The sequence below is a fragment of the Aquarana catesbeiana genome, unplaced genomic scaffold (assembly GCF_042186555.1).
Source record: "Aquarana catesbeiana isolate 2022-GZ unplaced genomic scaffold, ASM4218655v1 unanchor225, whole genome shotgun sequence".
In the NCBI taxonomy this organism is placed as follows: domain Eukaryota; kingdom Metazoa; phylum Chordata; class Amphibia; order Anura; family Ranidae; genus Aquarana; species Aquarana catesbeiana.
Window position 1 is genome coordinate 545,795 of NW_027362652.1, and position 27,320 is coordinate 573,114.

At 45.1% G+C, this 27,320-nt stretch overlaps 1 protein-coding gene across 2 annotated transcripts in view; it reads left to right on the top strand.

Moving 5' to 3' along the window:
* Window positions 1-15,168: 15,168 nt before the first annotated feature.
* LOC141121548 (uncharacterized) overlaps window positions 15,169-27,320 on the top strand; it is a 75,129-nt gene continuing 62,977 nt past the window's right edge. The window contains exons 1-9 of one of the 2 annotated variants that reach the window (XM_073611173.1): window positions 15,169-16,039; window positions 18,764-18,878; window positions 19,006-19,140; window positions 19,227-19,350; window positions 20,429-20,526; window positions 20,616-20,849; window positions 20,929-21,079; window positions 21,196-21,293; window positions 23,574-23,703. In XM_073611173.1, the coding sequence (XP_073467274.1) occupies window positions 18,783-18,878; window positions 19,006-19,140; window positions 19,227-19,350; window positions 20,429-20,526; window positions 20,616-20,849; window positions 20,929-21,079; window positions 21,196-21,293; window positions 23,574-23,703 (1,066 nt within the window). In that variant the 5' untranslated portion in view covers window positions 15,169-16,039; window positions 18,764-18,782. The remainder of the gene's footprint in view (window positions 16,040-18,763; window positions 18,879-19,005; window positions 19,141-19,226; window positions 19,351-20,428; window positions 20,527-20,615; window positions 20,850-20,928; window positions 21,080-21,195; window positions 21,294-23,573; window positions 23,704-27,320) is intronic. The other variant, XM_073611172.1, reaches the window with a different exon arrangement.

Consider the following 27,320-nt stretch of genomic DNA (forward strand, 5'->3'; position numbering starts at 1 on the left):
TAATTGCCAGACCATTGTTCCTAATTTTTACGAACAGTCTACTGACTGGAATGGTACCAGCTGATTGGAGAAAAGCCAATGTAGCACCAATATTTAAAAAAGGGCCAAGATACATCCCTGGGAATTACAGACCAGTTATCCTAACATCAATTGTATGCAAGCTCTTATGCCGCGTACACACGATTGGACTTCTCGTCGAAAAAAGATATGATGGCTTTTCCGACGGGATTCCGCTCAAGTTTGCCTTGCATACACACGGTCACGCAAAAGTTCGCTGAAATTATGACCATCAAGAACGCGATGACGTACAACACTACGACGAGCCGAGAAAATTAAGTTCAGTGCTTCCGAGCATGCGTCGAATTGTTTCAGAGCATGCGTAGGAATTTTGCGTGTCGCAATTGCCACAGACGTGCCACAGGCGATCGCATTTTCAGGATAGGAACTTTTTCCGACCGAAAAATTAAGAACATGCTCACAATCTTTTGCTGGCTGGAATTCGGCCAGCAAAAGTCAGATGGAGCATACACAAGGTCGCATTTTCCGACGAAAAGCTCTCATCGGTCTTTTGCGGGCCGAAATTCCGATTGTGTGTATGCAGCATTAGAAGGAATGATAAGGGACTACATACAAGATTTTAGTAATGAAAACGGTATCATTAGTAGTAATCAGCATGGATTCATGAAGATTCGTTCTTGCCAAACCAATTTATTAACCTTCTATGAGGAGGTGAGTTGCCATCTAGATAATGGAAGGCCCGTAGACGTGGTGTGTCTGGATTTTGCAAAAGCATTTGATACAGTTCCCATAAATGTTTACTGTACAAACTGAGGTCTGTCAGCATGGACCATAGGGTGAGTACATGGACTGAACACTGGCTACGGGGGCGAGTCCAGAGGGTGGTGAAAAATGGGGAGAACTCAGAATGGTCAGGGGTGGAAAGCGGGGTCCCCCAGGGTTCTGTCCTGGGACCAATCCTATTTAATTTATTTATAAACAAGCTGGAGGATGGGAAAAACAGCTCAATCTCAGTATTTGCGAACGATGCTAAGCAGGGCAATAACTTCTCTGCAGGATGTGAAAACCTTGCAAGAAGATCTGAACAAATTAATGGGGTGGGCAACTACATGGCAAATGAGGTTCAATGTAGAAAAATGTAAAATAATGCATTTGGGTGCAAAAAATACGAATCCAATCTACTCGCTGGGAGGAGAATCTCTGGGGGAATCTAAGATGGAAAAGGACCTGGCTCAGCAATGGCATGCAATGCCAAGCTGCTGCAAGCAAAGCCAACAGAATATTGGCATGCATTAAAAGGGGATTAACTCCAGAGATAAAACAATAATTTTCCTGCTCTACAAGACTCTGGTCCGGCCGCACCTAGAGTATGCTGTCCAGTTCTGGGCTCCAGTTCTCAGGAAGGATGTATTGGAACTGTAGAGGGTCAAGAGAAGGGCAACAAAGCTAATTAAGGGACTGGAGGATCTTAGTTATGAGGAAAGACTGCAAGCACTGAACTTATTCTCTCTGGAGAAGAGACACTTGAGAGGGAATATGATTTCAATGTACAAATACCGTACTGGTGACTCCGCAATTGGGATAAAACTTTTCCACGCAAGGGAACATAAAAAGACACGCGGCCATTCACTAAAATTTAGAAGAAAATCGGTTTAACCTTAAACTGCGTAGAGGTTTCTTTACGGTAAGGATGTGGAATTCTCTTCCACAAGCGGTGGTTTCAGCAGGGAGCATAGATCATTTCAAAAACTATTACATATGCACCTAAACGACCACAACATACAGGGGTATACAATGAAATATTGACATAAAAGCACACACACAGATTGGACTGGATGGACTTGTGTCTTTTTCAACCTCACCAACTATGTAACTATGCATACTACACAACAATGTATATGTAATAAGTGCAGCGCAAAATAAAATCTTAAAGTGGAGTTCCACCCATTTCTTCATGTTCCACAATGCCCACCTGCAGTACAGTCTGTCATGACAATGATTTATTTATCTCCAAATACCTTATTTTTCTATATGTAGTCTGCATTCCCGATTCCATTTGGGGATTCGTTAGGATACTGAGGATATCTGCATCATCTATCCCAGGAGTCTTCAGGCCGCATTTGCCTTCCTTGCAGGTTCTGTGTTGATTGACAGGTTGCCATAACAATGGGGCGGGAAATTCCGCCGCTGCATCATTGTTCTGGCAACCTGTACGCAACACAGTGCGCCATGCTGTGTCCCTACTGTGCAGGCGTGAGATGGGGGGTGCATGCTGGGTAGCTAGCTGCATTGAATCCCGGAAGCAAGTAGGAGCAGGCTTCAGTCGCTCACACTAGTAATGGCTGCTGCCTGTCTGCCAGGAACACCAGCATACTGTGCCGTGGTCAAAATCTGCCACTTGTTCTATGCTGTAGGTTCTTTAAGGGTGAACTTTTAACCTCTTCATTATCAGAGATCACATGACCCAGTGACTAGGCTTGTGGTTGTGTGAAGAGCATGCACCTCCCAGTCCCCATTGGTTCCTGCTCTTCTGAGAAGGCTGTGTAAATGTAGAGGGAATCTGGGAGGAGGGACAAAGGACCTTTACTGAAGAGGGGAAGTCACAGCTGGTTAAGAACATCTGCTCACTAAAATCTACCTGATCCAAATGGAATCTTGATTTAGCTGAACTAACCCTCTTGTTTCTATTGATCACGTTTTTATATTTTTCCAGGACACGTCATCGAGAAACCCTCAAAGGATCATCTCACTTTATCTCCAGGATGTAAGATGGAAGATGAGGACATCACAAGAGATTGTGCAGGAGAAAAGACAATGAGCTCAGCTATGGATGGTGGACTTCACAGTGTGGATGGACCATCAAATCCCTCTGACTCTGAGCAACCTCATACTGTGGAGAATGGTGCCGTTATTCAGGGAGAGGAGGAATGTTCCTGTCCTGAATGTGGGAAATGTTTCCTTTTTAAATCAGAACTCATAATACATTGCAGAGCTCACATGGGCAACAAGCCAGATTCCTGCCCTGAGTGTGGGAAATGTTTCACATGGAAATCAAACCTTGCTAGACATCTGAGAACTCACACAGGGGAGAAGCCGTATTCCTGCCCCGAATGTGGAGTACGTTTCTCAGATAGATCAGCCCTTGTTAAACATCGGAGATCTCACACTGGGGAGAAGCCGTATTGCTGCCCTGAGTGCGGAAAATGTTTTACACGGAAATCAGACCTTGTTAGACATCAAAGATGTCACACAGGGGAGAAGCCGTATTCCTGCCCTGAATGTGGAATAAGTTTTTCAGATAAATCAGTCCTTGTTAGACATCTAAGATCTCACACTGGGGAAAAGCCGTATTCTTGCCCTGAGTGCGGGAAATGTTTTTCACGGTTTTCCTCACTTTACTATCATCAGAAGATTCATAAAGGGGAGAAGCCGTATTCCTGTCTTGAGTGTGGGAAATGTTTTACATGGAAATCAAAACTTATTAGACATCAAAGATCTCACATAGGGTGTATGAATGAGTCGAACATTTCTGGGTTCAGTTCACAGGAGATTTGCTGAACTGCTCCTAAATTCTGGATTATAATCCATACCCCATTGAAGTCAATGGGAGCAGAATCTTTAAAATAAATTCAGTCAATTTTTAAGGCTAATAGGCAAGAGAGCCCCAAAGGGCATGAGGAGCTGGGCACTGCTCTGTGGGATATTGAGATGTATACCAGGAAACTACAGATCAGCTTAACATCAATATTATGTAAGGTATGGCATTTGAGGGAAATGGTAGAGAACTCCTATACAGAAATGTGTCTGTAATAAGTGACATCCAGCATGGATTTATGAAAGCCTATTCTTGTCAGACCAACCTGGTATTGTTCTATGAGGAAGAAAGTGAGAAACTGGATGGTGGAAGTCCAGTGGACAGAGTTTATCTAGTTTTCGTACCTCATAAATAATTGATGTATAAAATAAGGTCTGTTGGAGTTGATGAAATTGTATGTACATGGATAGGAAACTGGTTACATGAACGGGTCCAGAGAGTAGTGATAAATTACTCATTCTCTGAATGGTGGGCCCCAGGGTTCTACCTTGGGGCCAATGCTGTTCAATTTGTTTTTTTCTTGCATTCTTTATTTAAATAGTTTTCCCATTTTACTGTAAGAGGCATTGACTGGGAACGGAGGCTCATGAGTCTCATTGTTGAGCCTCTGTTCCCAGTCGATGTCTCTTACGGAGAAACGCGTCGGTTGGAGCAGTTTTGTGTTATGTCACTACGTACCAGCCTGCAGGCTAAGCCGCGGCTGTGTGGATTATACTTCTTGCTATTAAACGACTTTTCATGTAAGTGCAGTGGAACCTTTTAAATAAACATTGTTTTTACGTACTGCACCATGAAGTCTTTCTCTTCTATTGTTCTCCATTTATGAGAGCTTTGTGGTGGATCCAATATTCGTATGAAATACTATTTGATATATATGGATATCCTAATCCTACCAGGAAGGAGTGCTTAGAACCAAGTAGAAGAGTGGAACATCTCTGTCGGCTGACATCTTTATACTAAGCGTATTTGATCTCTATAACCTGAGATCCAACCTTTCTGGTAAGCAGGGTGTATTTGATTTGGGGAGAGCACCTGCTGAAGCAATTTTCCTTGATTCGACTTATCACCTGTCACAGATTCAACACAGTTATTTAATTTAAAACAAGGTTTCTCAACCAGGGTTCCTCCAGAGGTTGTTAGGGGTACCATGAGCAATTTCTGCCTCTTAGATAAGTTCTCACTGACACCATTGATCTTTTTAGCTTTCTGTACTGGGTTCATTTTCCCCAATGACCAGTGTAAGGAGCATTCTTCCCACTGACCATCACACTAATGTATCATGAGTTGTAGATATAGTCATTATTAGCAGGAGTTCCCTGAGACCAGAAAGTTATTTCAACGGTTCCTCTGCTGAAAAGGTTGAGAAAGGCTGAATTTATCTTTAAGATAAAAATAATGAATGTACATATGTTTGCAGGAAATAAAAAATTAATTTATTATTTTTACCCACTGGAGACTGCAAAGCGTTGCACCTGTACTCAGTGGATCATGTTCCTTAAAGGGGTTGTAAAGCTCTGGAAAGTTTTACCCCCTTCATAACCAGGCCAGTTTTCAAATAGTCAGCACTGCGCTATTTTAACTAGCAATTGCGCGGTCATGCAACTCTGTATTTGATCACCACAGGGTTTTTTTTATGTCTTGCGATATAAATAACAAAAGACCAAAAATTTAGAAAAAAAATAATAACGTTGTTATAAACATATCCAATTTTAGCCAAAGTGTATCCTGCTACATGTCTTTGGTTAAAAAAAATCCCAATTAGTGTATATTGATTTGTTTGTGTGAAAGTTATAGCATCCACTAACTATGGTATATATATTGGATTTTTTTTTATACTAGTACTGTAATGGTGTGATCAGAGACATATAGTGGGACTGTGATTGCGGGGTGGGCAACCTGAGACTGGGGGGGGGGGATTAGTGATAATACTGTATACTGTCACTGTACTAATGACATTGGCTGGGAATTGACACTGACATCACCAGTGACACCAGTACAGTAATCAGTGATAATACCATAGACTGTCACTGTACTAATGACACTGGCTGGGGAGGGGTTAACATCTACGGCAATCAAGGGATTAAATATATGTCTAACAATGTGTAATGTGTGCTGCATTTTACTAAATGTCTCTTTTGTTTCTTATCCCTGCTTTGCAGGGATAAGAAACAGGTATCATTCCCTCTGTACTGAGCCAAGTTTTTTCAACACAGAGCTCTGGACCACAATTGGTTATGAGGTCCCGGTTGTGGACCATTGGCCGGGACCTGCTGACTAATGCCCCGACGGAAAATGTGTGATAGGACCTTATTGTCGGAAATTCCGACCGTGTGTAGGCTCCATCACACATTTTCCATCGGATTTTCCGAAACACAAAGTTTGAGAGCAGGCTAAAAAAATTTTCCGACAAAAAAATCCGTTGTCGGAATTTCCGATCGTGTGTACACAAATCCGACGCACAAAGTGCCACGCATGCTCATAATAAATAAGGAGATGAAAGCTATTGACTACTGCCCCGTTTATAGTCCCGACGTACGTGTTTTACGTCACCGTGTTCAGAATGATCGGATTTTCTGACAACTTTGTGTGACCGTGTGTATGCAAGACAAGTTTGAGCCAACATCCGTCGGAAAAAATCCTAGGATTTTGTTGTTGGAATGTCCGATCAATGTCCGACTGTGTGTACGGGGCATAAGTCCCGCTGTGTTTAATCACAGCTAAGTCGGTGAGCGGGGGCATGCCCTGAACCCAGAAGAAAGCTGTGACGTACAGGTATGTTATGCTGTCTATTCGAGCCGCCCTTTCGCAGTATATGTACTGCGGCGGGTCGACAAGTGGTTAACAATACTCATAACGAGTAATCTGCTGGCTTTATAATTAAAAAGTCAATACAGAATGATAAATTGTGAACAAGACTAAAATTATGAAAGACCTGCAGCACCCTGGGAAAGAATAGCAAAATAAGTTCTGCAGCACGCTACGCACACTGAGGTGAACAGTGGGCATGGCCAGCAGAAAGGTCTTAAAGGGGGATTGAACAGAATCTGCACCTGCTGTATACACTGCACACATATACCACAGTCCTGGTACCCACAAAATACTAATTTAAATACTAAAATACCAAGTTAATACCTCCAACTTTATTTCTTCTACCTTACAGAGCCAGAAACCAATGGTCAGTTTCTGTGAGTTTTAAGGAGGACAATACAGGACTTAGCAGCATTCACTAGGTGACGTACGATCAATTTTTTTTTTTATAGATTTGTGTCAAAATTGCGGACACATGCAATTAAAGAAAGGCTAAATCATCAGGAATCTTGATTTTCTTTTTCTTTTTTAAAGTATTTTACCACCAGCCACTCAGGAGTCCTGGCCAGACCAGAAGGTATGTGAAAAGGACACTAACTTAGGGGGCACTCTGTAGGAGCAGGACATAAGGGGGCACTCTGGAGGAGCTAGCATGGAGAAATGATTTGGGACTTTGTGTGAAGCATGCAGGCGAATTGGCAACAAGAACAAGAAGTATATGGCGGATGTATATTGCAGGGTATCATCATCACATTCTGTCAAGTCATAGCATTGTATTATAACATAGACAAATTACATAAAAAATAAAAATAATTAAATTCATAGGTATCACAAAGTAACATAGTAGCATAACAGCACATGAATTGATGAAACTGACATTGTAAAAGCATCAGACTCTAGAATCCATGTTCACATTGTTGTAACAAAACCACCTTGGTACAGGCCAGTAAAACGATGTGGGTAACACTCTTAAATTGTATGCTCATAATAATATCACCGATAAAGCTCGACGCGTTTCATGGATAATTTAAAATCTTCAGTAGCAGATGCAGAAAACGATGTAGAACCTAGGAGTCTGGGTGAAAGGCGCCAGGGGCTGGGGGCGGTAGGGTGAGAGAGGAACATCCTCAGCCCCAGGACAATGAACCCCAAGGCAATGGGATGGAATGCCAACAGGAAACAGACATCCCCGGGAAATAATCCCCCATGTATATTGAAAAGTGATATGACCACATAACCATGTATTTACATTGTGTTTGATGTAGGAAACATTAAACTGTTGGCAGTGCATATGCACATATGTCAAACGTTTTCATTCGCTCATGATGGAGCTTCTCTTCATATGGTGAACTCCCTGAGTGCTCATTATTGTAATAAATTGTTTAATTTTTTTTTATGTATTTTGTCTATGTTATGATACAATGCTATGACTTGACAGAATGTGATGATGATGATGATACCCTGCAATATACATCCGCCAGACACTCCTTGTTCATGTTGCCAATTCGGCCGCATGCTTCACACAAAGTCGCAAATCATTTCCCCATGCTAGTAGCAAACAGGGATGGAGGCACTCGACGTTCTATGTCTTGGCCTCATATAAAGTCCCAAACTCTCTTTTTCCTTATCAAGTACTCGGGAGGAGGATGTAAGAGGGAGTTCTGGAGGATGTAAGGGGAAGCTCTGAAGGCTACTAACTTGCTTCCCTTTTGCGATGCCTAGAAAAGCTTGAGAGAAATCACAGGTGCAGCAGAGTGCTGGTAGCAGGACCAAAAATTGTGATGATAAACCAAGTTACTGCTTAGCAAGTCAAGTGCAATATGTCCCCTCTCCTATTATGGTTTTCGGAGGAGTTCGGGAAGATTCACAGCACCACAATGCAGGGGGAGAGGTATGCAGGCTGGAGTGAATGCAGTGACGGTGCTTAACCTCCATTATCAAGCCCGAGCAGAAGAAACCATTTTGAAGTAAGTTTTGGAAATTTGTTTCACTGGCTAGAGCAGTGGTTCTCAACTCCTGTCCTCAAGACCCACTAACAGGCCAGATTTTAAGTATTACCTTGGGGAGATGCAGACTAGAATACTGCAATCACTGAGCAACAAATGATATCACCTGTAAAGTATTTCCGTTATCTTGCAAACTTGGCCTGTTAGTGGGTCCTGAGGACAAGAGTTGAGAACCACTGGGCTAGAGAATTTCACTCCTGGAGGACATAAACGGGGAGGGGGGTGGGGTTGAGAGATGAGGGAGGGCTATTTGGGAGAGCTCAGTCACACTAATCATGTACAGGAAGTAGCTGCCGACTGCTCTGGTTCAAATTTCCTGCCTTCCCCACACATCCTCTTCACAGGCACATCGCTGGGGATTGGAGTGTGGGTGGGCACAAGGGGGGGGGGGGGGGAGGAGCAGATTGAGGCTATCTCTCTTCCATTTATTCAGAGGGGAGGCTGTTCTAGCTGGGCTCCATGAGAATGTTACAGAGTCACCAGGATTGCCACACGGCTGGAGCAGCACTCGGCCGGCTTTGGAGTGGTGCAAGCCAATCCCCACCATATCTTTTATAGGCAGACGTTGCCCTTCCCGGACATTTACTGACATGGTAAGAATCAGCTGATTTTTACAAACTGACTTTAAATTTACAGGTGGTTGACAACACTGTACAGCGCTCCTCATCATTGGTATCTGTGGGAGGAATAGTGCCCCATCAATGGTGTCAGTGAGAAGAATAGTGTCCCATCTTTGGTGTCATTGGAAGAATAGTGCTTAATCATTGTGTCTGTGGGAGGATTAGTTCCTCATCATTGCTGTCAATGGGAGGAATAGTGCCTCGTATCAGTGTGAGAAATAGTGTCCCAATGGATGGATAAAAACAAGCAAAGAGCCCCGGGCCACAGTTTGAAGACCATTAGTCTAGGGTATCTTTTGATGTTTTATTGTAAGTTGAACTCGGTTAGGGTGCAGGGAACTGTGGGATACTCCAGAAACAAAGTGCAGTAATCAAAGGACATTCTTCACTTTGTCTAAACGTTGATAGTATAGTCCCTCTAGAAGCCACTAAGGGAATGAGCAGCACTGAGACCCCAAAAAAGAAATGTCCCAATCCAAGTAAGCATTGCCACTGATCCACAAAGGGATAGATGCAGCAAACAGTCACCAAGATCCTACACTCAGATCTGTACTCACAATGCCCTTGGACTTGGATGTCTCCTTCCATTGTCAGGCAGACTTTCCTCCCATGGACTCCCAGACTAGATATTCAGGGAAATACCTTGATCAGCTCCAGCTATTCTCAGATAGGCCTCCCAGCTCTATCTTAGCTAGGACTTCAATGAGCTCCTGTATGAACTTTAGCTGCACTGCCCAAAAGGAGAGCAGTCCCTCGGGCTGGGAACTTCTCCTCCTGGACAAGAACATAGCTGCCTCAGGCTTCAGACTATTTAGACACGCCTCAGTTACATCCTGTACATCCTCCCCCAGGGATTGGCAAAGACCACATAAATCTTTATGCTGTGGGTCTGCCTTTTCAAGCCCACTACATTCTAGATATCACCAGAAGGCAGGGGGAAGCAGTTGAACCTGCAGTCAGTGAAGCGTAGACCAGCCCAAAATAATCGCACACTGCTTCACTGACTTCAGGGGAGCTAAAAAAAAAAATGTAACCTCTCTGGCAACCTGTCTAGGAGGGTGCTACCTCAATGTCCTCTATTCTAAGGAACCATTGTTTCATAAATGGCTGGGTTATGGCTAGCCAGAGAGCCGTAATGCATGCATGTGCTATGTTCACCAAATGTCTCACTACTGTTTTTTGTGTATATTGACAATGGTACATCATTACGTCGTAGGAGAAAGAATGCTGGAATTTTGGGCACCAGATGATCAATGAATGTATGGTGGTATGAACATGTGTCTAAAGGGGCTGTAGGATTGGGCAATACCAAAAGATATGTAACATATCCCCTCTATGCAACCTTTAGATTTTTTGCACAGGAGTGCTATACCATGATTTTACAATCTAATTCTTGGTATGTGTCACTGATGGATTCTTTCTAAGATAATGCCACAATTTGAGAGACCACAGCAAGCATCAGCATAATATGAAGATGATTTTCCCATTTGTCCAGGAAACCAGCAGAGGTCCATGAGGTCTCAGCAAGAAGAAGTGTATATGTAAATGATAAAGTGTGTCTGATTTGACCTTTTGTGGCAATCCTGTTCAAAAGGGAAGTGAGGGCATGCAAATTTAGATGTATCTGGCAGTGAACTGAGAAAGTGAAACAGATGCATAAGATATATTGGTCACAAGAGATTAAAGTGGAGAGTGCGGGGAAGGGTGTGGATCCCTTGGCTCCCTTATCCATATCCTGTGGTATTGTATGTCCCTGCGTTCATACTGGAACAAAGTTTTCAGACTCCTATCTGAATTGACACCTTCTCCCAATCCTCCCCTCTATTGAATTAACCATTTGTCACCTTAATATTGATACGGTTCCCTTTACCTTCTATGACTATTACAACGCACATTCTCCTCTCAGCAAATCTGAAAGTGATAATAAAAGCAGATTTTTTTATTTGTTTAAAAATAACAAACATGTCATACTTACCTGCTCTGTGCAGTGGTTTTGCACAGAGCAGCCCCAAACCTCCTAATCTTGGGTCCTTTGCTCGCCCTCCTGGCCTTTCCACTGTGCCTAGTGCCCCAATAGCAAGCAGCTTGCTATGTGGGTGTTCCGTCAGATATGGCGACCCGTCAGAATTGCTAACGGAAGTAACGTTCCGTCGCCGCCATCTTGCTACACCCCACACTCTTCCACAGTAACGATACACCAAGAAGGGGGCAAGCGGACATCTTGTTACACCCATCAGAGTTTTGCATCTCACAGTTATTTTTAACAGAAAACAGAGCTTATAAGGTAAAATACAGTATGTAGAAATCCAACGGACTGTTTAGATGTTGAATTTCAACCACTTAAGGACCGAGCCTCTTTCTGAGATTTGTTTACAAGTTAAAAACATTTTTTTCTTCTGACACCCTAGAGAATAAAATGGCGGTCGTTGCAATACTTTCTGTCACACTGTATTTGCGCAGCGGTCTTACAAGCGCACTTTTTTTGGAAAAAATACACTTTTTTGAATTAAAAAATAAGACAACAGTAAAGTTAGCCCAATTTTTTTTATATTGTGAAAGAAAATGTTACGCCAAGTAAATTGATACCCAACATGTCACGCTTCAAAATTGCGCCTGCTCGTGGAATAACGACAAACTTTTCCCCTTAAAAATCTCCATAGGCGACGTTTAAAAAATTCTGCAGGTTGCATATTTTAAGTTACAGAGGAGGTCTAGGGCTAGAATTATTGCTCTCACTCTACCGATTGTGGCGATACCTCATATGTGTAGTTTGAACACCGTTTTCAAATGTGGGTGCTACTTACGTATGCGTTCACTTCTGCATGTGAGCTCAGCGGGACGGCGCGCGTTTAAAAAATTTTTTTTTCTTAGAGTTATTTTACCTTTTATTTTTTATTTTTACACTGTTTAAAAAAAAAAAATGGTGTCACTTTTATTCCTATTACAAGGAATGTAAACATCCCATAATAGAAAAAATGCATGACAGGACCTCTTAAATATGAGTTCTAGCATAACCTCACATCTCATATTTACACTAAAATGCAATAAAAAATAAAAAATTTGTCATTTAAAAAAAAAAAGTCCCTTTAAGAGCTATGGGTGGAAGTGACGGTTTGACGTCGCTTCTGCCCTGCAATGTTATGGAGACGGGTGGGGGCCATCTTCACCTCACTCGTCTCCATGCCCAGCAAGGGTGAAGATCCGATCGCCTCTGCCGGCGGCTCCGGTAAGAGGCGGAGGGCACTGGAGCGCGGCGGGGGGGCCCCCTCTCCCGCCGCCGATAAAAGTGATCTCACGGCGAATCCACCGCAGAGACCACGCTTATCAGAAAGCAGACCGCCGGCCGAAGAAGAGGATACAGGGGTTATGGCAGCTAGCTGCTGTCATAACAACGATATTCCGCTTCAAAGTAAGGATGTATATCGGCGTGCAGTGGTCCGGAAGTGGTTAAAAGAAGCGGCAAACCTGTTGCTCTCACAGGTTTGTTAATATGACAGAACAGCGCTGCTTTTATAATTCAACATGTAAACAGTCCGATGGATTTCCAAATAGTGTATTTCACCATATAAGCTCAGTTTCCTGTTAAAAATAACTGTGAAATGCTAAATTCCGGTGGGTATGACAAGATGTCCGCTTGCCCCCTTCTCAGTGTATCGTTACTGTGGAGGAGTGCGGGGTGTAGCAAGATGGCGATGACGGAACGTCACTTCCGCTACCAATTCTGATGGGTCGCCTAATCTGACGGAACAGGGGCACCAGAGCTGCTGTTTGTTCATTCACACAAGGCGCTTGGCTCGGCCCCACCCCACTATCTGCTCATCAGCTCATTGGCTGTGGTTGACAGTAGCAGGAGGCAATGGCTACTGCCGCTGTCTCTGTCAATGAGGAGGGTGAGACCCAGGAGAGCCAAGGCTGGAACTCCCCTTTAACAGCCACCTGCTGATAACAGGGCCCCCGGCCAATGCAAATGCCCGCTGATGACAGGGCCCACTCTCCAGGCAATTCTTTGCCATAACGCTGCCCATTGATAGCTGGGGACTCAGCAACCACTCAAGCCCTCCTTGAGGACTTCCTAATGCCACAGGACTCTCCTTACATCTGCACAACTGCTCCCGCACAAGACCTGGCCGCCGACACTTCCAAAAGGTAGGAAAACTTATAACAAAATTGGTCCTATGAGTGAGGAGGACAAAGCCTCTGGCTCAGCCTCAAGATTTATGGGAGTGGAGTCCTATGGGGTAGGAGCGGGGGCAGGGCTACCCAAATGTAAGGTGCCATGGTGTCTGTCAGGAAAGGAAAGTTTATCTCCCAGTTTTAGGACTCTTTCACACAGGCTTTCCGCCCGACGGACTTTGCTCAGCAGGGAATTGCGCCACTGATCCCTGCTGAGCAGGCGGATGACAGATCTGTCTCCTCTCACTGTGCAGAGACGGACCTGTCAGAGCAGGGGTGGATCCGGGGGGGGGGACAATTGCCCCTCCTGCCCGGGGAAAATAGTGAGCAGGCTGTCGCGTGACTTAGTGGGCCGGCGGGTGACTCTGCAGGCAAGCTGCTGAGTGGGCTGGGAAACCGCGGGTGAGTGAACAAGCTGGCGGGCAGACAGGCTGCTGAGGGGGCCGGCAGCGCGGGTGGCGGGCGGGTCAGTGAGCAGGCCGGTGGGTGACTCGGCAGGCAGGCTGCTGAGAGGGCTGGCGCTGCGGGTGAGTGAGCAGGCTATCAGGCTGCTGAGCAGACAGGCGTCACAAGTGGTGGGCGGGTCAGTGAGCAGGCCGGCGGGTGACTCGGTGGGCAGGCTGCTGAGCGGGCCGGCGCTGTGGGTGAGTGAGCAGGCTGCTGAGTGGGCAGGCTCCGCGGGTTGCGGGCGGGTCAGTGATCAGGCTGGCGGGTGACTCGGCAGGCCGGCGGGTGACTCGGTGGGTGAGTGAGCAGGCTGGCAGGCGTGCAGGCTGCTGAGCGGGCGAGCAGGGAGATGACATCATCTCTCACCGCCCCCCCTGCATCACCTTAGTTCTGTGTCTAAAAGAAGACTGCCATTACTGTGCAGGTGTGGGCAGCAGAGATATTACATCATCTCTCACTGCCTGCCCTCACTCTGGGACAACAGGGACACTGTCACTGGCCACTGTCAAGTGACAATCCGCATCTGGTGGCAGGTGATGAGGCAAGTGACAAGCTGCATCTGATGACGGGCGACGTAGAAAGAGACAGTCCGCATGTGGTGGCAGGCGACGGTGGCAAGTGACAATCTGCATCTGTGGCAAGTGACCCACTCGGGGCTCCCAATGATTCTGCATTATGGTGAGTTGAACTATTTTATTTTATATTACAATGTAATAATATAAATAATGCGCTTCAATCATCCTGACACCATATCAACCACGGTGCCGGGATGATTGACGCACCAACACCAGCCATTGCCCCAACAAATGGCCTGCGAAAATTTTGCCCGTGCCCCTCCCCAGATTAGACTCTGGATCCGCCCCCCTGCTGTCCTCTATGGAAAGATCGGATGAAAACGGATGTACTTCTTTTCTTTATTTAGCATGATAATACTCCCGCATGGTAACATCCACAAATGACACCCTTCGTTACTATCTCCATTGTGCTGGTCCAATTGCGGTGGGGCTGAGTTTGGATACCATTGTCACTCTCTATGTGTGTGTCGACCTATACATTAGTTTCTTTACATTTCTGGGTAACGCTTGACCTATTCCCCTGGTGGTTTGATGTTCGAGTCTCCCTGGCCGATTGGTGCTTAGTCCAAGTTCATTCCTAATCAATACCTGTGGATATTCAACACCACTTCGGACAGAGGCCCTGGCTGGGTATTTAGCCTCAGGCTCCTAAGAGCTTGCCTTCTGGTAAGCACGCATTTTATGTGGTGGAGGTGCACTGTCTTCAAGAGGTGTCATATCACAAGAATCTACATTTATGTGCAATTTATGGACTGTTTATTTATTATCACTTATGCTGTTTGTGTGTTTTAGCTCACACATATATATATATACAGTGGGGACGGAAAGTATTCAGACCCCCTTAAATTTTTCGCTCTTTGTTATATTGCAGCCATTTACTAAAATAATTTCAGTTCATTTTTTTTCCTCATTAATGTACACACAGCACCCCATATTGACAGAAAAACACGGAATTGTTGACATTTTTGCAGATTTATTAAAAAAGAAAAACTGAAATATCACATGGTCCTAAGTATTCAGACCCTTTGCTGTGACACTCATATATTTAACTCAGGTGCTGTCCATTTCTTCTGATCATCCTTGAGATGGTTCTACACCTTCATTTGAGTCCAGCTGTGTTTGATTATACTGATTGGACTTGATTAGGAAAGCCACGCACCTGTCTATATAAGACCTTACAGCTCACAGTGCATGTCAGAGCAAATGAGAATCATGAGGTCAAAAGGAACTGCCTGGAAGAGCTCAGAGACAGAATTGTGGCAAGGCACAGATCTGGCCAAGGTTACAAAAAAAAATTCTGCTGCACTTAAGGTTCCTAAGAGCACAGTGGCCTCCATAATACTTAAATGGAAGACGTTTGGGACGAGTTATGAGGAAAAAAAAAACAAACTTAAATGATTTTACAGCTTGAACCCAAGCTAGATGGACTAGGCCATCAAGGTTTATATCAGTACTATACTTTATGCCTTCTCAGTTTTTGTATTACAAATGTTGTATAATATATGCAGCAACTTCAATTGATTTGTAATTGTTTGATAAAATAAATAAAAATTATTGTTTAAAAAAAAAAAAAAGACTGTGTTTACACTATGAGGCATTTCTTGGGTCTGCAGTTCCTTTAAGCTCCACAAGGTGGTGATCTCACTTATATTGAGCTAGGAAATCTATACAAAACATACAGGAAGTGATGTCAGGTACAGACAGGAAGTGATGTCAGGTATAAAAATGAAGTTCCGGGTGAGAGGTGAGTCGGGAGGAAGTAGAGAGGAGACATTGCTGGAGGTGGCAGTAGAGGAGGTAATAAAGATCTTATTTTCTATTTACACCCAGTAACCCCCCGTCATGTCCGTCCTCTTCCTCCATAGTCACTGTGATGTCTTTTATCTCCAGCAGATGATGATACACACATATATAGTGTGGAAACCTAGATTAACCCTTTCAGGGGCAAAACATTTCCCCAGTTACGGGGCCGGAACATTCTCTTCATGTTAGAATGTTCTCAGTGGAGATGAGATGAACATTCCTGGGTTCGGTGTGTGACAGGTCCACAGAACAGAACTAAAGTTCAGGTGCCGAATCTGAACCCCATTGAAGACAATGGGAGCCGAATGTTAAAGACCAGTGATGGCCGTTTTCTAGGCTAATAGGAAATGGATTGTCAGACAAATGTATGGAGGGGAGGGGACTATACGAGCTTCTTTACTGCGTATGTCATGGTGTAGAGACCACTAAAATTAGGGGTCAAGTCCTGGGAAAAAAAGTGTGAGCCCCCCCCCCACTGACACTGCAAAAAAGTACCTAAAATGGGCGTATTCTGTAGTAAACAGTGCAAATATCAATATTTAAACTATAAACATATAGCTAGTGCTAGTAGCAATGCGTTCAAGTTATACAAAAGTCAAAAACCATATTTCCCCATTTACACAAAGGTCAGGTTAATATAACCCAGCCACCACAGAGTTCCTCCTTACATCAGAGTCTGCAGGATTCCCCCTTACAGTGCAAGGCAACTCTGACATAAAGGGGAATGCTGCAGATCATGATCTAAAGGGCAACTCTGATATAAGGGAGGGGCTCCGGTGACCAGAGATCACCGGCATCCCCTTTACATCATAGTTCCCACTTACATCAGGGTTTGCAGCATTGCCCTTTACATCAGAGTTCCCCTTCACATCAGCGTCCACAGAGCAAGGGGGATTCCTGCAGACTGATGTAAAGGGCATTGCCGGGAACTCTGATGTGGGGGGGGGGACTCTGGTGACCAGAGACCACCTTCCGCAAAGGGAATGCACTAAGGTAAGGGGCGGTCCTGATATAAGGGGGAACCTTTATATCGGTGCCCCCTTACATTATTGTATTCACTTCCCCTTACATCAGTGACCCCACCTCAGACTGGCCTGGTGGCGCTGTCGCTGACCTCCTCTCAGGTGCACCGTGCAGGGCTCAGTCAGTCGGCTCCAGCTCGGAGGCTCTGGTTTTATCCTATAGTCTCCTCTCCACAGTTCACACATGTCTGACTTCTCCCGTGACCCCCGTCCCGACGACGCTCCCACTCTTGACTTATCTCCAGACTCCAGACTCCCCCTCAGACTGGGGGAGATGGTCAGAGATTATGGACATGATACAAGAGATGGTTAGAGGCTGTGGACATGGTATAGTTGGTGGTTAGAGGCTGCAGACCTGATACAGTAGATGGTTAGAGGCTGCAGACATGGTACAGGAGATGGTTAGAGACTGTAGACATGGTACAGGAGATGATTAGAGGCTGCGGACAGACCTATTTTTTACTGGCGCCGCTGCCGGTAACAGACATTCACGGATAGCCCGTAAATTAGCCCGTAAATTAACGGGCAGTTGGCAACACTGCCCCATACAATAGTGTCCTCCTCTGCCTCCTTCCTTCACCCTCCCCCACAGTAGTGTCCTCCTCCGCCCCCCCTTCATATCACAACCCCCCACTGCAGTGTCCTGCTATGCCCCTTTCACCTCTCCACTTCAGTGTCCTTCTCTGCCCCCCTCCACCCCCACAACACAGTAATGTCCTCCTCTGCCCCCTTTACACCCCCCACTACAGTAATGTCCTCCTCTGCCCCCCTTCACCCCCCCCGCCCACAGTAGTTGTCCTCTGCCCCCTTTACCCCCCCCCCACAGTAGTCATCCTCTGCCCCCCACGTTCACCCCCCTCCACAGTAGTGTCCTCCTCTGCCCCTTTACCCCCCCCCCCACAGTAGTATCCTCCTCTGTGGCTGCCCCCTTTTATATTACCTCCTCACAGTGTCCTCCTCTCTGCTGTGGTGAGTCGCCACCACTAAGACCCTCACATCAGTGTCCTCCTCTCTGCTATGGCAAGGCACCACCACCGAGGCCGAGTTCCACTGCCTTCCATTTAAAAATGGCACCATGGCATCACTACGCATGCGCCTGCCTGGCCGAAAATGGGTGAGCATGTACGAGCTTTGCCAAGCCCGGCAGGCTTCAGGATGGTGTATGCGCAGTTAGCGCCTGCCACAGCTCACATACTTCAAAGGCCAGTCCTGCAGGATGTGGCTGCTAACTGGAACGCTGTTCGAGCTGTGGAAAAAGTACAGGAACGCCGTTCCCATGTGTTCCTGCAGGACTCAAGTCCTGATTGAAATAATTGTTTTGTTCCATGTGTGAAGTGTTATGATGAGCACCACACATCATAAATGGGGTCTTATAGTTTTCCTTTTAAAGCAACCGCTAAAGAAGAATGTAGATCCGCATCCCTAAAAGTAGCAATATATAGAACTGGCATCTGTAAAAGATTTTTCTGATCAATCTGATAGGACAGGAGATAACAGAATATATGTGCTGCGCACATTATTGGCCCTATATAATAATAATAATAACCGGTGTGCAGGGTGTGATAAATCCAATAAATACAAGGTGACATAATCCACCTGTGCAACTGGGGCAGCCTGTCTATTAACCTCTCTGTATCCACATCCTAATATTGTACAACCAATAATTCATTCCAGATAATTCTCTGTCCATCCACAGAGAAACCTGTATACATCACATGACTGCATCAATGAGGATGGAGGAGGACCAGAGTCACATGACTGAGAGGATATTAAACCTCACCCTGGAGATCATCTACCTGCTGACCGGAGAGGTGAGGAGGATTCTGGGAAGTCACATGACATCACTCTTATCTCTATTAATAAATCACTTACCTTACCAGAGAGGTGAGGAGGATTCTGGGATTCTAACATGATATTCCTATTGGTTTTCCAATACAGAGATTTCCTCTTCTGAAGTCTGGAGACCATATGACCATCACAGTGCCTCCATGTGACTCCCTAAAACCTGAGAGACACAACATGCAGAAGATTCTAGAAGTCACCAAGAAGATGATGGAGCTGCTGACAGGAGAGGTGAGCGGTGCTGGGAATTCTGGGACATTATCCAGTAACAGACAAGGGATGTGTCTGGATGGTGACTGTATCATTGTGTGTGTCAGGTTCCTATAAGGTGTCAGGATGTCACTGTCTATTTCTCCATGGAGGAGTGGGAGTATTTAGAAGGACACAAGGATCTCTACAAGGACGTCATGATGGACAATCAGCCGCCCCTCACATCACCGGGTAAGAGGAGACTTTATTGTAAAGGAGAGACCAATCCTGTTTAATTTGTTTATAAACGACCTGGAGGATGGGATAAACAGTTCAATCTCTGTATTTGCGGACGATACTAAGCTAAGCAGGGCAATAACTTCTCCGCAGGATGCGGAAACCTTGCAAAAAGATCTGAACAAATTAATGGGGTGGGCGACTACATGGCAAATGAGGTTTAATGTAGAAAAATGTAAAATAATGCATTTGGGTGGCAAAAATATGAATACAATCTATACACTGGGGGGAGAACCTCTGGGGGAATCTAGGATGGAAAAGGACCTGGGGGTCCTAGTAGATGATAGGTTTAGCAATGGCATGCAATGCCAAGCTGCTGCTAATAAAGCAAACAGAATATTGGCATGCATTAAAAAGGGGATCAACTCCAGAGATAAAATGATAATTCTCCCACTCTGCAAGACTCTGGTCCGGCCGCACCTAGAGTATACTGTCCAGTTCTGGGCACCAGTCCTCAGGAAGAATGTACTGGAAATGGAGCGAGTACAAAGAAGGGCAACAAAGCTAATAAAGGGTCTGGAGGATATTAGTTATGAGGAAAGGTTACGAGCGCTGAACTTATTCTCTCTGGAGAAGAGACTCTTGAGAGGGGATATGATTTCAATTTACAAATACTGTACTGGTGACCCCACAATAGAAATAAAACTTTTTCGCAGAAGAGAGCTTAACGAGACTCGTGGCCACTCATTAAAATTAGAAGAAAAGAGGTTTAACCTTAAACTACGTAGAGGGTTCTTTACTGTAAGAGCGGCAAGGATGTGGAATTCCCTTCCACAGGCGGTGGTCTCAGCGGGGAGCATTGATAGCTTCAAGAAACTATTAGATAAGCACCTCAATGACCGCAACATACAGGGATATGTAATGTAATACTGACATATAATCACACATAGGTTGGACTTGATGGATTTGTGTCTTTTTTCAACCTCACCTACTATGTAACTTTATGTAAGAGAGCAGTACGGAGGGTCCACCTAGATCCCCCATCATCTGATAAACACATAGAAACAATGTATTGTGTGTGTGTTTCCTACAGATGGATCCAGTATTGGGAACTCATCAGAGAGATGTCCTCATCCCCTAAATTCCCAGAATTCCACACAGGAAGCTCACACCATCCCTCACCATCATCAGGTAGATGAGGAACAATCACTGATAGTATCATTAGGATCTGTACATTATCTGCATTGTTACAATTAATGTCATTTTTATTATATATTCAGAGTGGAAACCTGAGAGATTCTAAAGTTAATGTTAAAGAAGAGATAAAAAAGGAGGGGGATAATAAGGATGGGGTGATGGAGGAGTTGGAGTCTCTAAAAGTATACAAAGATCTGTACCAGGACACTATGGTAGCATTATCCAGCTACAGAAACCCACCAGAGAGATGTCACAGTCCTCTTTATTCCTGGGATTCCATTCAGGAAGATCACACCATCCCTCACCATCATCATCAGGTAAATGATCAACAATTATTGGTAGTCATGATTTATACACAGCATGCTTGTTACATGGAATGTCTTATTATATATTCAGAGTGGAAACCTCGGGGACTATAATATTATTGTTAAAGAAGAATATAAAGAGGAGGATGAGGCATATGGTGTGATGGAGGAACTTTTAGAAGGACACAAGGATCTCTACAAGGACATCTTGATGGACAATCAGCCGCCCCTCACATCACCGGGTAGGAGGAGACTTTATTGTAAAGGAGAGAGCAGTACAGAGGCTCCACCTAGATCCCCCATCATCTGATAAACACATAGAAACAACGTATTCAGTCAGTGTGTGTGTTTCCTACAGATGGATCCAGTAATGGGAACCCACCAGAGAGATGTCCCTGTCCTCTGTATTCCTGGGATTCCACACAGGAGGATCACAATATCCCTCACCATCATCAGGTAGGTGGACTTGAGGATCTGAAACATAAAGTGATCTGACACGTGGAGATGATGTGTAGACTCAAGAGATGATATTTCTCTTTGCCTAGCGCTTAGGAAGTAGGACCTAGATTTTCTTTCTTTTTTGGAATTTTGTCTTTTATCAACCTGTAAGAGTGTGCAGTTGCCTGCCCAGGTGGGTGGCCTGGATGGCTCTGTTCCTCCATGATCAGGATTTCTGGTTGTTCCATTACGGCACCAGATTCAGATTGATGGCATTATTGTTTGTGGAGCTGACCTATGTGGGGCAGAGATGTGCTAATGGGCTAGGACTGCCTGGGTCTTGCAGTGGCAGCAGCCAGATAACATGGGCATGAAGATGTTACAGAGTGCTGCTCGAGAGACAATGCTGGAGCAAGCAGCACCAGGCCAGGTCAAGATCCCTTCTACAGGTAATTGTACACTTTTAATAGCAACCACAGGTAGGAAGTTGCAGTGGTCCCGCAGTCGCCCATTTCACTGTGGGCGCCTATGGGGACATGTCCTACTGAAGTTTTCCTGCTGGAACTGGTGTCTCTTGGATACTGGAGGGTCCTTCTTTCTGAGTGCCAACACATCCAGATCCTGTCTGTTACAGGTACCGCTGCTGTTTCCCAATACCTGTGCACATGGGGTAAGAAGTTCCTGTTGGGGGTTACTCCCTGTCTGCAAACATTCACCCCTTTATAGTCATGACCAAGTCATAGTGGATGGGTCAAGGAATGTCGGATACTCAGGGATAAAAATCTTCACCTCTCCTATGCCAGTTGCGTGGTTTCTTGGGCCACTTCCCACTTGGATTCTCTCTGCATCTCCTGCCAAAATCCTCATTCCCAGAAGTCTCTGTTTTGGCACAGGATGCGGGCCAGGTGGTGTCATGGTTCTCAGGGCCCCCCTTAACTTTTGACAATTTGTCAGCAGGCATGGAGAATTTTATATCCCGCATGGAGAGGGCCTTATTGTAGAAGCCTCCTAAAAACTGCCTGCCATCACGAGCATCTGCATCCGAAATCCCAGACGATCAACACGCTTCTCCTGCTGGTCCATGAAGGCCATGAAGGTGGGAGCCCCATCCACTACTGACAGCAAGGATAAGTTTTCAGCAGCCAATTTGGCATTTGAGAAAGAGCTTGGTTGGGCTCTTTTTAAGGCTGTGTAGGAGACTTTGTAAAATTGAGGCATTGCCTTCAATGTCAGAGGACTCCACAGTCCCGTTCAAAACTCAAAAGCATAAAAGAACCTCAAAAGGATTTCCTTATGGTTCCTTCTTTAATGATTTAATTTACAAGGATTGGGCACATCCAGCTAACATCAAGACGGACGCCAGCCTATTCAATTGGGGAGGAGTGCTGGGTTAATAGTTAAAAGGTCAATGGGCCCAGGAGGAAACCAGGCTTTCCATTAACATCTTGGGGCTCAGAATTATCCATCTCTTCCTCTCCTAAAGGATGGCTCTTTTCAAGGATTACCAGACGAGGGTTCTAGTTGGACAACACCACTGCTGTGTCCAACATCAAGCATGGGGCCAGTCCAAAAAGCTTGGCAGCTGCACTGGAGATGGCTCAGATGCTTGATTGGGAGGAACTTTACTTTTCAGCTTTGTCAACCGTTCACATTTTGGGAGTGGACAATTGGCAGGTGGACTTATCTCAGTTGTCAATGTCTGGATCAAGTGAAGTGGTCTCTCCATCTGGATGTTTTTCGCTAGATTTGTCAACTCTGGGGAACAACAGTCATAGATCTCCTCGCGTTCAGACTCAATCAGAAAGTTCCCAGGTTTGTGGCCTGGGCAAATGGTCCCTGGGCCAATGTGTCAGATGCGCTGCTGGCTCCCTGAGACATGTACTCTCTGACCTATGCCTTTCTTCCTCTGATGCTCCAACCCAAGTTGTTGCGGAGGATAGAGCGAGAGGGCCGATTGCTAGTCTGAAGGGAGGAGTGCAGATGCATCCGTTTTGCATTGCATTGGACAGTGTTAGAATCTGTTAGAATATATTAACGCACGTGTAATAAAATTTCAAAATTGTAAGTTTCACATATATTTTTTTTTTCTTTCTACATTTCTTCTGTTTTGTGAATTTTTTTTCTTGAGTTAAAAGCTAAAATGTATGCATTGCACTTTAGTGGACATGTAAAAATCTCCTATATAAAATAAAGTAAGTTACATGTTTTCTTTTAATGCCCAAAGATCAATAAAAACTGGTGTCTAGTGTGTGTGGGCAGTGAGAAAAATGATCATGCTAAAATTCTTCATTGGTTTAGGGTGAAGATCTGATGAACATGAAAGTTGAAGTAGAAGAGACGTATGTGAGAGATGATCAGCAATATACAGAGGAGGCTGGAATGAGGAGGACGTTCAAAGAGGAGGACACTCCTACAGAGATCAGCACAGGTGAAACATGATATATTCTTCTATTATCTCTGCTTTCACACTGCACACTGATTGGTCCAGAGTAGGGCGGGAGATGAGTGACATCATAGGGTGATAGCAGCCACCTCCCTGTACTGAGACCCATCCTGAACATTAGATCTTCTTTTCTCTCAGATAAACCCCCCCTTCTCTGTGCTGCAGACATAATTTACTTTTTCAGACATGATTTTCAGTGCCTTTAAAAAAAGTATTCACACCCCTTGAAATTTTCCACATTTTTGTCATGTTACAACCAAAAACGTAAATGTATTTTATTGGGATTTTATGTGATTAACCAACACAAAGTGGCACATAATTGTGAAGTGGAAGGAAAATGATAAATGGTTTTCAATTTTTTTTACAAATAAATATGTGAAAAGTGTGGTGTGCATTTGTATTCAGCCACATTTTACTCTGATACCCCTAACTAAAATCTAGTGGAACCAATTGCCTTCAGAAGTCACCCAATAGGTAAATAGAGTTCACCTGTGTGTAATTGAATCTCAGTATAAATACAGCTGTTCTGTGAAGCCCTCAGAGGTTTGTTAGAGAAACTTAGTGAACAAACCGCTTCATGAAGGCCAAGGAACACAACAGACAGGTCAGGGGTAAAGTTGTGAAGAAGTTTAAAACAGGGTTAGGTTATAAAAAAATATCCCAAGCTTTGAACATCTCACAGAGCAATTTTCAATCCATCATAATCCATCAAAATGGAAAGAGTATGGCACAACTGCAGACCTACCAAGCCCTGGTCGTCCACCTAAACTGACAGGATGGGGCAAGGAGAACATTAATCAGAGAGGCAGTCAAGAGGCCCATGGTAACTCTGGAGGAGCTACAGAGATCCACAGCTCAGGTGGGAGAATCTGTCCACAGGACAACTATTAGTCGTGCACTCCACAAATCTGCCCTTTATGGAAGAGTGGCAAGAAGAAAGCCATTGTTGAAAGAAAGTCATAAGAAGTCCCGATTGCAGTTTGTGAGTAGCTATGGGCGGGACACAGCAAACCCAGAAGAAGGGGCTCTGGTCAGATGAGACCAAAATTTACCTTTTTGGCCTAAAAGCAAAACATTATGTGTGGGGGAAAACTAACAATGCACATCACCCTGAACACATCATCTCCACCGTGAAACATGGTGGTGGCAGCATCATGTTGTGGGGATGCTTTTCTTTAGCAGGGACAGGGAAGCTGGTCACAGTTCATGGGAAGATGAATGGAGCTAAATACAGGGCAAACTTGGAAGAAAACCTATTAAGAGTCTGCAGAGACTTGAGACTGGGGCGGAGTTTCACTTTCCAGCAGGACAACGACCCTAAACATACAGCCAGAGCTACAATGGAATGGTTTAGATCAAAGCATATTCATGTGTTAGAATGGCCCAGTCAAAGTCCAGACCTAAATCCAATTGAGAATCTGTGGGAAGACTTGAAAATTGCTGTTCACAGACGTTCTCCATCCAATCTGACAGAGCTCGAGATATTTTGCAAAGAAGAATGGACATAAATGTCACTCTGTAGATGTGCAAAGCTGGTAGAGACATCCCCAAAAAGACTTGCAGCTGTAATTGCAGTGAAAGGTGGTTCTACTAAGTTTTGACTCAGGGGGGCGCCATACAAATGCCCTCCACTCTTTTCACATATTTATTTGTAAAAAAAATTTGAAAACCATTTATAATTTTCCTTCCAATTCACTGACTTGGCATCATCCACAGGCAGCTTAACTGTTCAGAAAGGCTCAGAAGTTAAATCCAACTCAATTTTACTTCAGCTAATTGCAGTACAGAAGATGTTTTTCCAGTCTTTTGAAGTGTACAGTAGCACTATTTTACACTAAATCCTCGTACTAACCTTTCTTCCAGCTAACTTATAGCTAAATATTAACCTAAAACTCTTTCAACTGTCTTCTTGGGGTGAAAAGTAAGGAGGAACAGGGCGTGGCTTAGTAATGGAAGCGTGAGGACGTGCTTTCTGGAGCTCTGCACGGGAGAGAGCCGAGAATCGTCCGTTGGATTGTGCAGGCGAGCCGCTCTTTCATGCCTGGGGACCGCAAACACCCACTGACTATGGGGGAGCAGAGGGGACCCAAAATCACCCACTACTTCTTGAGGCAGCACGCTGTTTCTTCTCCTGCTGCCCTGACCAAGATGGCGAGGCCACGAGTCAACCCGGCGAGCACAAGTAAAAATAGTACACAGGCAGGGGCTGCAGCGGCAGGGGACTTGCCATCACTTGCGGATGGGCAACTCTCCACTATACTCCAGCTATCGCCCCCTTGGACTTACAGCAAGACTACAAGCACACAGGGGGGGTCGGCAGCTATCCAGAGGTCTCCCTTCGGGATATGGCAGCCTCCTTTGTGAATGCTCTCACGCGGGAACTCCATGATCTCCACCAGCAGGTGGATACGGTTGAGGAGAGGGTGACTGTCCTAGAATCCTACACCACCACCACAGATGCCCGCACCACCGCCGCCATCTTGTCGAGGTCCAGCTGCGGCTAGATGATGGGGGAAAATAGGAGCAGGTAAAATAATCTGCGCCTCCGCGGCATCCCTGAGGCTACCATGGGTCCAGATCTCCGCGCCACCAGGGTAGCTATCTTGAACCAGGTTCTGGGCAAGCCCCCTACCCCTGATCTAGACCTGGACAGGGTTCACCGTGTACCGGGCCCCAGGGCACCTTCCTCATCTCCGCAGGGCCCTGCTACCTCGGATCTGCCGCGAGATGTTCTTTGCAAGGTGCACTTTTTTCACCATTAGGGGGAGATCTTTCACCTGGCATGTGCGAAAGACCCGACTGACTTTGATGGAGCCCTCATACGGATCTACCCTGATATTTCCGGGCAAACATGGGCCATGCGAGGGCTTCTGCGGCCTCTCCTCAAGGTGATACAGGAAGCAGAAGCTACCTACCGCTGGGGCCATCCTTTCCACCTAATTGTGAGGAAGAAGGGAACAGAGTTCCATCTCCGCTCACCAGACCAACTCCCAGACATGTTCAGCTTTATAGCCAAGCCTGCTATAAGTGTATCTTTATCTTTTAATGCGGTTTATATACATGTATGCATATTGACCCTCCATCCTGGTGCTCTGGGGCATAGTGAAGAGGCCCTACACATGTTCCACCCTTTCCTACCTGTTGGATGTTTGATATGACTCCAATCTGTAGGCCTCCCCCAGTGCACCATCACTGTACAGTCCCAGATGTTGGTCCTCTGTTTTCTGGCTCATGTCTTTGTTTGCTGTTTTTATCCATTTATTTGGTTGGCTCCTACGTTATTTATAATATGTTTCTCGTTGCTCTCACCCTGTGGATCTCCAAATGTATTGTTTTCTTTTCTTTGTTGACCTATAACTGCTTGCTTTTGAGCAGCCCCTAACGCTCCGACCACCCCCAATTAGGGTGGACTCCTGTGAGGGCACTACTAGTGCTTAACATGGGTCATCAGCATAATCACCTTTGAAGACCGATTATCCCCCTTTCCTCCCCCCCCCTCTTTTTCTTCCTTGCCCCCTACCCCTTCTTTTCTGTGTCTTTCTCTGTCACCTCGCTTACTGCCTCTCGACTAGGGAGGGTCCCTGGGTTGGGGCTCTTCCTCA